We start from the raw sequence: 13,063 nt of genomic DNA, 5'->3' as shown, positions 1-13,063 counted from the left end.
TACATGTAAAAACACTGCACTGAATTTCTTGCAACATTTTTATTGGACAATCAAATAAATTACATTGAACTGAATTCAAGTGAATTAAATTCCTCTTTTGGATTCAAAACAAAGCAGTATTCAGGTGTTGACCCTATGATATGTCATGTACCTTGTTGCAGATATCATCTTAATTTCTGCCTTCTAATCATAATACTGGTTATACACAAGCACTTGGCATTCAGTAATAGCGTACTGTTACAAATCTAGACATACTGTGTGACTGCTTTGCTGACTGTATTCTGCTGATGATTTTTATGCTGCATTTCACAGTATCGTAACACTGCTGCCACTGGGAAAAAAACAACAACAACAAAAATCCTACGACAAAATATGCTCTTAATTTAGAAAATGAGCTTGTACTGATGTACAATGCCATGGCTGAGAGCCTCTGTAGATATATTGTCAGTATGTGTCCTTGTATCTCGCTCTCAATCTAATTGTAAAGCAGGCATATTCTATCGTTTGTAAGGAATGCCCACTGAGACCAATGAATAATTTCTTTCTCCTCAAATTATTCATTCCCATCACAATACAATCCTTTGCTCTTGTCTACTTTTGTATCATCAATCCCACTCTTTCTTCCTTTTCTTTTTTAAAGATCTTTTTCTGCACTGTGCAATTATAAGTCCTGAAATTTAAAAAATAATAGTGATGATGATGATAATAATAATGATAATAACAATAATAATAATAATCATCATCATCATCATCAATTTAATAATAATAATAATTCACGTTTATAAAGCATATAATAATTAATAATAATTAAGCAAATATTGCTAAAAAAATGATGAGCAAAAAGTTGGCATAGCCTTGGAAAAATTTTATAATTTTTTTTTTTTACCTGAAGGGGTCGCTCTCATGACTGCGGCGCTTGTTCTCTGCCTCACTGATCGGTATGCGCTTGTAGTAGAGCTCCCAGTCAAAGGCGCCGCGCATCACGTCGCCCGCCTGCGACTCGTAGTGGAAGTCCTCGTTGCCGATGACATCAATCATGGGGCAGACGATGCGGCGGTGGTTGAGGGCGATGCGCTCTGCACGGAAAACAAAACAAAGGAGGTCTCTTGCAATGGGTTTAGTCTTGATGATATGTTTCACAGGGGTGGTACCCCCATTCCCACATCATTATTGGGGAGGTCTAAAGAGCAATCAGGAACAAGATGTTTGTGCATCACAGGCATCTCCATAGGTGAAAATCTCAGAGGCTTTTATGTTATTCTCTTGTCTGGATATGAAGAGACACCTATGTTTCCAGGATCGGGGAGAACTGGCTGCTCTGATTTAGCAAGGGTTAGGTCTTCAAGTTTGTATCAGTCTGGAGCATTTCATTATAAAAGCATTTGTTGAAGGACATGCACATGATTGACAAGACAAATGATGATATTTTCTTAATAAACACAGTGATTCTCATTTTTCCCTAGTAAAAACTAATTGAAATGTGCCGCAATGCCATTATTGTTTTGTCTTTAATATTTGCACATATGATGCATCACGCGTTACCCCGGGGTACCGTAGTACCCCGGGTTACCGCGTTGTGTAGTGCCACCTCACGTCCCCTCGAGGACAGCTGCAGAGAAATGCATGCACTGTGTGTGCGTGTACATAGTCATTCCCATGCCACTGCATGTTATACGATGCATGCATGGCACGCTGTGCTAGCAATAGCGTGTGCTTCAGTGCACTGCAGTGTAGTGGCTAGCGCCGCTGCTAGCTCCAGCACCAAAATAATTCCCACTTTTTGGCAACCCAGAGTACAACCTCTTTAAAAAAAAAAATAATTCAACAAAATGGCTGATTTTCATTTGGTACCCCGAGATACCATTTATGTCATCATATGTGGCCGATACTGCCGTTTTGCGAAAAAAAGAGTCACACTTTGTACCGGTATTCTAAACCATTCTCTTCCTGTTTGATTTTAAAGCAACTGTTTTAGGCCTGTTTGTTTAATTCAACTGTTCTTCCAAATCTATATGAATTTGAACACAGAGTAGAGTTTCCTTTGTAATCTTTGGCCCCGAACAATCATAAGACCACTCTAGTTCACACTGAGCAGCAGACACACTGAGTTACAGAGTAATGTGTGGTCACTACCGGTAAGTGATTACCAGGTCAAGCAGCAAAGTAATCATTATAACTCGCAAGAATTCTCATTTCATTGTGTCCCACATATCAAAACAGACAATAATTACCCAGTAATTGTTGTCATACTGAAGTACTGATTACTGCCCTATATACACTTGGAAAAAAAGTGAAAAACGAAGAAGGAAAAAAAAACCCTCAGAACTGTTGATGTAGGTAACTGTAATTCACAGGCTAATCATTAGGTATTGAATTGGATTCACTCAGGTCAAGAGAACTCTCTGTGCAGTGGATTCATAACTCGGCTAGGTGGCAGCTCTCAGAGCCAATAGCATCCACAATAAATACAGTGCATTGTTGGACCATGGTCCCCTCTGCGGAAACTACAACCCCACTGCATCTCTTAGAATGGGAGATTCTCCCGCCTGGACCCCCTAGCAAACTGGAGACTCTGATCAAGCAAACGTGTACAAACTAGATGATGTGCACATAGCATAAATCACAGATGCAAAGTCCCTTGCGGGAAATCCAGTGCCCACTGAAGGGCCCTGGAAATCTAGGGTTATAGGTGCTCTGTATTGCTATCTTAGTCTTATTTCTGAACATAGGGATATGACAAAAAGTTTAGCAGAATAAAGTTAAAATTTAAGAGAGAGGAAGCACAGCCAGTGTGAAGAGATTCAAAATCGAATGGGAGGTGGGAGATTTTCATAAGTGGCCTCAAAGCAGGAGACCTCCCTCCAGAAACTTGAGAGTTGGAGTCCCAGTCCCTGCAAACATGATCATCACATTACTGTGATTAAATGCCTCTTTTCTGGACAATGAACAGGATTCAGTGTCAGATGAGTGAAAATCCTTTATTTCAGGTCATTCATATGATGTCCCTTTGTTTTCGATAATTAAAATCTTAGTCATGAAGGGTTTGCCCCAAGAAAACTGTTCCTCTCTCACTCAGGGCTCTTTAGCATATCCCTTTTACCCCTACATGAACCAGCTATTAATTGTGCAAAACACAATGATCGATACAGCCTAATATTTGCTAAAAAGAATTCAAAATGTATGATCATCACTTTCACTTTGCTATCTGGGCCGGGTACACACACACACACACACACACACACACAAACGCACACACACACACACACACACACACATACACACATAGATTTTGTGTTGCTTCATTTCTTACAGAACTCTAGTCTTAAAACAGGTACAATTTGCAAAAATCAATCCAAAATGTATGATTGTTACTTTTACTTAATGACACTGGGGAAGTTGAAGAAGAAGAAGAAGAAGAAGAAGAAGAAGAAGAAGAAGAAGAAGAAGAAGAAGGAAAAAAAGAAGAAAAAAAAATATCCTGAAACCATAACAATTTGCTGAAATATACCCAAAATGTGTGATTCTCACTTCTACTTTCATGCTGGGGTCTGGGTAAAAAGGAAAGGAGGAAAAAAATATTAAGACTTTCTGTCATTCAGTTGCATAGTCTGAAAAGAGGTCTACTGTTAGAAAAGGAAAATACATGACTAGATATCATGGACCGTTTGAATGTTGGACAAAAGTGGCAGACCCCTGTCCCATACCCATTTGGCTTAAGTGTGATAGCCCCCAGTTAACGAGCTTTGCACAGAGAAAGAAAAAAAAAAGAAAGGGGGCACCCAAATTTTGTCATACATCATTGAGACAGCTCTCATGAATTCTTAAAATCAATTTAACGAAAACCTCCCTTCACATATGGGGAGACAAACAAGACGTTGAGAGAAAGAGAGAGAGAGAGAGGAGGAGGAGAGGGAGGGGGGTTGTTTGTGTAAATGTGAATGGGACGCAGAGAGAAGGGGGTCAGAATGGACTAAGAATTAGCATGCCTAGTTGGAGATGACAGGTAGGAACTGCTGTAAAAATACTAATATGGGTGAAGAGATGGATGGAAGCACCTGAATGAAGTAGACACAACTCTTGTGGCTCTGTCATAAGAAATTCAGTAGTTATACGTATTTGGAATTTTAACACACAAGTAAAAGTTTTGTTGGCAAGATTAATGGAAAAAATGAATGAATGAATGAATGAATGAATGAATGAATGAATGAATGAATGAATGAATGTTTAAGGGCCCAATCTTATCAGGAGTTGTGATTATCGGGAAGATTGATCATCCAACTTGATGGCTAATTTGTGAATTAATCCAACCACAGCAACCCTCTTTCAAATGACCAAACAGTCCTCAACAGTCATTCCATGTGTGTGGTGTGTGTGACATTTGTGCTGTGTGGTGTGTGTGTATGTGCGTTCTTACAAATGGCTTCAATCCGAGAAATTGTAGTGTTTCAATCCAGGCAACCAGGGATACGTTTCACACTGAGCATATGCCCATTTTTTTGTTCAGAGTATTTTCACCAAGACAAATGAAAAAGCGCCCTCTTAAGGCCCTACGGGTACCTTAGGGGTAAATAATGCACCTGCTCATTCTGCATATTTAGGACCTGTGTAAGTTTTCACACTATTCAAATGGGGAAACTTGACCATTTTTATACATATCCTCCATTGTTGCATATGCACCTATATACTACATGAAGCCTGATTTTTTACTTTACTAAACTGAATTTACATATTATTTTTTAATGGTTTTCAATTTAAATTAGTCAATTTATTTAAATAGAAAAAAATAGAGAACAAAAAAATAGAGAACAAATTTATAATGGAATATGCCTGGTTACCTTGAGCAAACTATCATTCCCCAGTGGAAACATCTTATGAGAATGTACCATGTGTGTATCTTTCTACAGTCTCACTGGTAGTGTTTCTGATCTCTTTCTTCTTTCTTTTTTTTTTCTTCTTTCTTTCTATCTTTACAAATAACTCCAAGATTAATCTATGGCACTCCATCTTTTCACCTCCCTTTCTTTAATTTCTAGATCTCCAATTGTTTTTTCCATTTTCTCTCTCACTTAACCCCCACCAAAAAAAAAAAAGAAAAAAAAAAAGAAAAAGAAAAAAGAAACCCTCTGTTGCTCAGTTTGTCTGGTCTATATATTCAAGCTCATGCCTTCACGTCTGCCAGTCCAGAAAGATTATAGTCCCACTGATGTCTCCCTGTGGATGGAGACATCTTCATCCGCCTCCCACTAGGATGAATAATTTTTTATGTTTACTGCGTTTGGTAACTTTTCTGGCTACATTTGGTATCCCCTCCCACATTCTAATTGCTTCGGCTTGTCAGGGTTCCTCTGGCTTGGAGAGAGGTCAGTAAAGATGGATAGAGAGGAACGGGCCTGGGGACCTGGGTTTGCAGGCTTGGTCCATCATTAATCATGTGCTCTCACATTAGCACACGCCGAAGATAGAATGCATTGAAAGAAAAAAAAAAGATGAAAAAAAGGGCATCTTATCATCAGATCCCAATTTTTCACTCTCCTGTGTAATGAAATCTTATCCCCATCGCCTGCTTGCCCGTGCCGCTGTATGCATACGTAATATTTGTCAGTCTGCCTCAATGTGGCAGTTGCAGCTCTTTTTGTTTTGTTCTGTTATTCAAAGCCAGCCAAGACGGCTGCAAGAGAGTGTGGAGAAAACGTCAGATGATACGTGCTTCTCCCTGGTGAGGAACAAGTGTAATACTTCTCATTTTTTGAGATGAGTTTCATCCCTGAAAGAATTATGAACAGTTCCACCAAACTTGCCAGTTTCGAAGGGATGGTCCTGAATACTTAGTATGACGCGGGCAAAGACGTGCCCTGCTTACTACCTACTGATTGGTTGCAATGAAGCAAACATAGTCGTTGTGGACACGCATTAGATGAAAAATATCCACATGCATGGCACTGTAAACCTTTTTAGAGGTTCATTGTTTTTCGTTTCTTTTTGTGCTCTGCTGGTAATGGGAAGAAACATACAGGCACTTCCATCATGGTGAAAGAGAGAGCAGCCATGTTGTGACATTCTCTAATCTTGAGTCTCAAATAAGATATACTGCATACGCCATATATGTAGCGAGTTTAAATTTTCGCGAATCTGGACTTTCCGATGATTTCGTGGGTGGTTAAATTCGCGATCGTGGAGTACTGAACTGAACGGAGAAATGTATACATGTACGTCACATTCATATTGAGATCAGAGTCAACTTTTTTGCGTATCTTCAATTTCGCGAATAGCACCTGACTCGCGAAATTCACAAAAATAAAAACCTCACGAAAAATTTGGCATATACAGTAGTCTCCAACTAATCCTGACTTTCAGAAACTGGAAGTAATTAGGACCACATTTAGACTGTAGTCATAATCGAAGTCAGGCTTAGTTAAAAATAGTGTCTCATTTTAAATAGGTGCAGGGTCTTAATAAACCTTACTTCAGAATACCATCCAGCTGCTCTGCATTCCATATGGAATGATGAGAAAACAGCTGATCCAGGACATGAAAAAACACACATTCACAGAGGGCAGCACCAGGTGAGAATTCACTAAACCAAATCATTGGTATGTAAAGAAAGAGACATGCGTGAAAAGAATGGCTCATGGAAAGAAAGTGTCGCGGGAATGATGATCTAGTTTATTCATCTCTTTTCCCCTCTTCTATGGCCCAACCTGGAGTTATTATGAGTATCAGTTATATTATGAGTATCAAAGGTGCACCACTGCGCTATATTCCCCAGGTCCACATAAATAGCCACCTTTCCCAACAAACATCCATTCACTGGGTCATGTGGGTGGCGGGAAGGTGTGAACTGTGGCTTTGGTGATGGGAATGCGTAAACAGTGCCTACCTGATCCTACCACCGACGTGGGTTCCACCGCAATTGACGGTGGTTTTTGTTTGACAGACACGTCAAACACTCAAGCAAGACAGATGCCGCAGAGGTGATACCATTAACCAAGATGGAATTGGATTAGCCATGAGATTAATATATTTAACTACTCACCTGACATTACATATTCTGCATAGATCACTGTTATTGTCAGTATATGTGAAAATCATATCATCTCTTACTGCATGCTCTATTGTTATTCATGCTTTTGTTGTTCATGCTTTATAATGATTATGACAAATAATTATAATGAATGTTTTGATTACATCTGGGTTTGAATTATGACTAAAGTGTTCATTTCCAATTTTCATCAAAGTTGAGAAAATTCATGGAATCAAGAGTAAGAGGGAGATCAGCATATGAATGCTGTAAGAATAGTTGGAAGAAAATGCACTGGATAAACTGTTTTAGACTCTATATGATGTTATTTTAGAGCAAAACAGCATCAGTGCAAAGAATACCTAGAAGTGCTGCAAATAAAACATCATGTGGACAGTTTGGTTAAACAGCGATCTTATCTGATGAAACGGTCTGATGCCTGACACACATGCAATATTGACATGATGAATATGACTTTTGTCATTTGTTAATGCAGTGAGTCAACAGGTGCAAAAAAAAAAATCATCTTGTGGAGGTGGAAAATATGTCATCAAAATTTTCCTGTTATTTACTACTAGAGATTATGAAATCATTCATCATGCATTCCTTGCTGGCACCCTGCCATGCCCACATACTACACGACACTTTAGTACCACTGCAGTCATGAAACAAGTGTTATCACATGCAATGTTCTGCTGTCTATGATTGATCATTCAAATTATTCAATGTATTTTGGTTCATATGGACTGACAGGTTCCAGACATTTTGCTTGTGCGACAATTGCTCCCATGAAATATCTGCATGCTAAAGCCAAACATAAATTCTATCCACAAACATAACCCTAACCCTAATCCTAATCCTCATGTCAAACTAAACCTTAAATCCCATCACAACCCTAACCCTAAGTCCTTGGAGAAACTAAGACCAGAGCAATTGTCGCAGGAGCAAATGTTGCAAAAGTTACTAAATAAATTGAAACAATTCCAAATACTACTGAATGGCTATGCTGCAAACTATTAAAAAAGATATTTACCAAACTATGATTGTGTGACAGGCAATTATGAGTCAGAGCAAATCTGTTGAGAACATGAAAATACTGACGTTAGTTTGGGACTGTTAAAATGTTGGCCCTGATATGATTTTCTCCGCTAGATCTTATCCATCGCAAGTGTTCTTAGCAACTTGTTTCTGGTGACAGTGGACTACAGCGATGCTTATCATAAATTTTCTGGTGGTGTCCGAGGAATTATCCTGCAGCTATAGATAATCAAACAGGATTTCAAATGGTAGACACTACACTAAACTGGTAGGTAGAAAAAAATATATATAAGAATCAGCAAAACCTTCTCTTAGTGGAGCCTTACAACCCCCTCCACATATATATATATATATATACACACACACACACACACACACACACACACACACACACACACACACACACACACACACATACACCTTCCAGACATCTTGCCATTGGGCTCTCCCAGGAGGCACCCCCATCCAGAGAGTTCTAATCGTCATGGTGATGAGCTGATAATGACCAGCCACACCACAGGAAGACATCTTCCTTACCCCAGGTGCTGATGAGGTGCGAGAAATTACCCAAGCACATCTTGATCGATGGTATAGGTGCAGATCACATCTACAGTATATTGCCTATATAATGGCAGGGTGATAACGCACGTCTCAACCCATGGAAGACTTCCCTAGTAATTTTCAGCCTAGTTAAATGTTACTAAAGGATAAAACTAGAAATGTCGCTACAGCGACTGGTTATACCCCCGCCAAACAACATTTCATAAGCTTTGGTCAAAACAACATTTCATAAGCTTTGGTCAAAAAACTGAGGAAGTAGTTAAATCCGCAAGATCTTTCCTTGATCTTCTGCCATTAATATGCCGTTACCATGGCAACGTACTTTCGGGTACTGTCGAAAAATGCGTCTTGCACATCTACAACCAAAGGCACACATCTGTACCAAGTTTCATGGAAATTGGGCAAAAACTGAGGAAGTAGTTTGCAACACAAAATTTTCCATTATTTTGGCTCATAATATGTGAGCTGTTACCATGGCAACATACTTTTTGTCACTGTCAAGAAATGTGTCATGCTGACCTATATCCTAAGACAAACATTCAATATGAATTCCATGAGAATTGGAAGAACACTGATGAAGCAGTTTTGCCATGAAGCATTTTGCCCTATATTTTACCAATAACATGCCGTTACCATGGCAACGCACTTTTTGCCACTGTGGAAATATGTGTCTTGCACATTAACATATTCAGATGAACATCTGTACCTAATTTCATAAAAATTGATCAAAAACTGTGGGAGGAGTTCGCGACGCAAGATTTGTACCCATTTTTGCCCATAATATGCCGTTACCATGGCAACGTACTTTTGGGTACTGTCAAAAAATACGTCTTGCACATCTACAACCCAAGGCACACATCTGTGCCAAGTTTTATGGGAATCGGTTGAAAACTGAGGAAGTAGTTCGCGACGCAAGATTTGCAACGGACCGACCGCCTGACCGCCCGACCGCCCGACCGTCCGCTGATTCCTATATACCCCCTTCAAACTTCGTTTGGCGGGGGCATAAAAAAAAGTCCAGCAGTTTGCATCATCAGTAAATAGTTTATTACAACAAACACTGGATCGCAAGAAAATGAATTTTTGATAGTAATTCACACAGCTGTATTCTCAATACCTGTATGCTGAAAGTGACATTACAACACAAATATGCTATCTTTGTAACACCACTGCCTTACTCTATGTGGGACTAGCCTCAAGTAGATAAAGAGCTCCATTATTTTTTCCATTATTTGGGGGGGGGGGGGGGGGGGAGGGAGGGGTCGAGGAAGGAGCGAGCCTCCAGGACATGTACAAATGGCATAAATAATGGGTAAAATGCCTGGGAGAACTGAAGACAATTTGGTTTAAAGTAAATATGTGACCCTGCATCACAAAACCAACAAAAAGTCGCCACCCATGGATTTTTAGTTACGGGCAGATTCTGAGAGAGCAGATTCTAAGCTTTAAAATGATGTACAACTCAATTCAAATGGACTCCGCTAACCTACCTAAATATCGGAAAGAAAGCACACACTCTGGAAAAGTGTGAACTGAGAAAAGAGGCTCTGAAGTACAGGGTCTATTCAAGCGCTTAATCTTTCACCAAGCGCTTAATCTTTCACCAAGCCGATGAAAGGGATAAAACACAGGATGTCAACCACCGGAGCAACAACATTGACGGGATTATCAGATTAAGCTGAAATTGAGCATGTTATATTAACACACTCTGTCCATGATTAATGGCAACTTTCTAAGCAGTAGCATTATCCTTTCAAAAGTTATTAGACTTGAAAGTGAAGAGTGTACAAAGGATTTCAAGAAATGAAAAGGGGCCTCAAAGACACACCTGATCACGCTACTCTCCCCCAAAAAAGGGTTGTAGAAAAACTGCTAAAAACACACTTTCCCATTTGTGTTATGATCCCAAAACAAAGAATAATGTAGAAGAAGGATAGTTCTTTCAGAAAATATGAAAAACTCAAGATTGACTTAGTTGACCCATTTCACCTGTTTTGAGTCCTCACGTAAAATCAAGGGGTGCGACTTTTTGTTTGTTCTGTGATGCACGGTCACATATATACAAAGGCACTACCATCACAAGTGCAGAATGAATAGATACTCTCCTCTGCTGGCACATACATAAGTGAGAATGCTGTGAAATATAAATGCGCCCGTTTGAAATGGCACAAGTTGCAGCATCAATACCAAAATAGAAAATACATAGGACACACATAGAGAAAGAAGAGACACAAAGAGATTCTACAGATACATGTAGAGCATGAGATGACAGGATGAAATATGGGTAGGCATCAATTAATGAGAAAGGGGGCGGGGCAGGGGGAATGCAATGATGATATTAACACCTGAAGTACACTTTACGGGAATGTGATACCATCAAGGACTTCCCATTCAGAGCTCTTTCTTTTCCAGCTTTTCAAACTCATGGAAATGGATGGTTTCTCAACACATGACAAGTTTCTCTTCTGTTGCTCCCCCACAAAATACAATTTCATACTCTACTTCTAGCCATTAAAGTTTGATGTCGCTCTGAACGAGGGAGGACTGCTTGATGGATGGGAATGCTGTGTGCTCACTGACTATCAGTTCATTGACCCTCATCACCAAGAGCAAGATCGGTGCAGTTTGGAGCTTGAGAGACAAGATTTAACAGAAGTGCCCACTTTTATCAAATTCTTATCTAATATAATGTTCTTTCTCCCCTTTCTAGGGTCTTCTTTCTCCAACAACATTTCTTTCAAGGACTTCATACATATGGTTTTACTGTGAACCTCTCTTCCTCATTTACATTAATATCTAAACTATTAAACAACCCATCTTCTTATTTCAAATGCTGCTCAAAACAACATCATTACAAATTTACACATGTAAAGTCAAATGAATTCACCCCAGCAGTTTGTACATAAAACTATGATGAAAATCATATGTTTGGTCAACAATGTAGTAACTACAACTTCCTATCTCTAAAATATCATTGCTGCCAAGTTGTTACTACCAAACAATCATTCACATTAATGTGGCTGATGTAATCAAGTCCTTTTCATTTTAGTTCACAAAAGAATACTTAGAACAAATCTGTGAGACAAAATGAATGTTCCTCTAAAACACTTTCTCACCTCATGACCTACTTTGTTGATACTGTCACCATTTTTTTTCTTTTTGTTTGATTTTGAATATGAAGTGCCATTGGACCTCAATGTATATCATGTTTTCCTGCTATAACCACTCATCATTCCTACCTAAAAGTGGTGGCAGCCAATTATAGTTCGCCTCGCAGTGAGAGTCCAGGAAGAGAAGGACATCCCCAGTAGCTGGCTTGGCTCCAAGCAGGCGGGTGCGGATCAGCCCCTCTCGTCGTGGCAACCGAATGATCTTCACCTTTGGAAATTGCTGCATGTACTCATCCAGAGGGGCTTTCAGGTATGCTGTGTAACAAGCAAATGGAAGATAGAAAATACAGTTTTGCAGCTTACATGAACACAAGAGCCAATGATTTTGAGTGTTTAGATAAACAATGAATAACATCTTCAATTAAATATAGACCTCTACCAACCAAGGTATGTGAACCTCAAAAAAACTTTTCTTTGGACTAACCAATAACTAGTTACAAGTATGAACACAAAAGCTGGCAAAAAGCTTAATTTCACATTCGTAAGGCTTTTTTTTCTTTTTTGCTGTTTGTAAATGGGAGGAAAGTAAATTCCAAATACAGTACTCTCCGCGTAATCGGGTATCGTTTAAACGGGTACTCCGTTTAATTGGGTAGTAATGTCAGAGTCAGTTCCAATGCACATCAAAATTACCTGATAATTGGGTTGCCTCTCCGCATAAATGGGTAAATAATTTTCTTCTCATCTAATTTCTACATTGTACCCACATTTTATCGCAGATATAACACTTAAAGAAATTATGCATGTCAAATTTTCCATGGCTAATCGCATTCTCTGCTTAATTTGCAAAGAAGACCGATCAATTGGGGAGTGATTAAACATGAAAACACATGTACACGTACTGACTTACCACATGAAAACAAACATTACACATGTAACTGGCATTCACATTGAACACACTTGCGCTCCTCCCTTGCTCCGCAACAACATTCACAATATGGGAAATTTGCAAAGAAAATCAGGCCATGCCCCAGCTCCATATAATTTTGCTTTTCCCGAGTCACTTCTCGAAAAGTAACCCGACGTTCTATGTGACTAGTGCACGCAAAGAGATGTGTTCATTTCGGAAAACGCCTGCGTGTTAGGGAGGAGTCTATAGTCAAACGGACAAAGTTTTCTGAAGACATATTTGTCCGTAAAAAGAGTGTAAATCATTGCTCGCGACTGAGCAAGTGTAAGGTATGCACAATGTGCCGTGCAAGCACGCGTGTTAAGCATACAGTGTAGGTGTTTGGTGCAGTGCACAATGCATGTAAATACACATTGTGTGTGTCAA

The 13,063-nt window shown here is 39.3% G+C and overlaps 1 protein-coding gene across 2 annotated transcripts in view; it reads right to left on the bottom strand.

Moving 5' to 3' along the window:
• The window catches only part of LOC139713289 (polypeptide N-acetylgalactosaminyltransferase 10-like), a 30,882-nt gene extending 18,631 nt beyond the window's left edge, over positions 1–12,251 (bottom strand). Inside the window, exons 1-2 of one of the 2 annotated variants that reach the window (XM_071625036.1) lie at positions 11,857–12,251; positions 887–1,076 (exon numbers count right to left, since the gene is read on the bottom strand). In XM_071625036.1, the coding sequence (XP_071481137.1) occupies positions 887–1,076; positions 11,857–12,142 (476 nt within the window). In that variant the 5' untranslated portion in view covers positions 12,143–12,251. The remainder of the gene's footprint in view (positions 1–886; positions 1,077–11,856) is intronic. The other variant, XM_071625041.1, reaches the window with a different exon arrangement.
• Positions 12,252–13,063: the final 812 nt, after the last annotated feature.

The sequence above is a fragment of the Diadema antillarum genome, unplaced genomic scaffold (genome assembly GCF_040938485.1).
Source record: "Diadema antillarum isolate AM-2024a unplaced genomic scaffold, OU_Dant_1.0 scf00000043, whole genome shotgun sequence".
NCBI classification, from domain to species: Eukaryota; Metazoa; Echinodermata; class Echinoidea; order Diadematoida; family Diadematidae; genus Diadema; species Diadema antillarum.
Note: the sequence above shows the minus strand (reverse complement) of the source record. Positions and strands in the feature narration are given on the sequence as shown.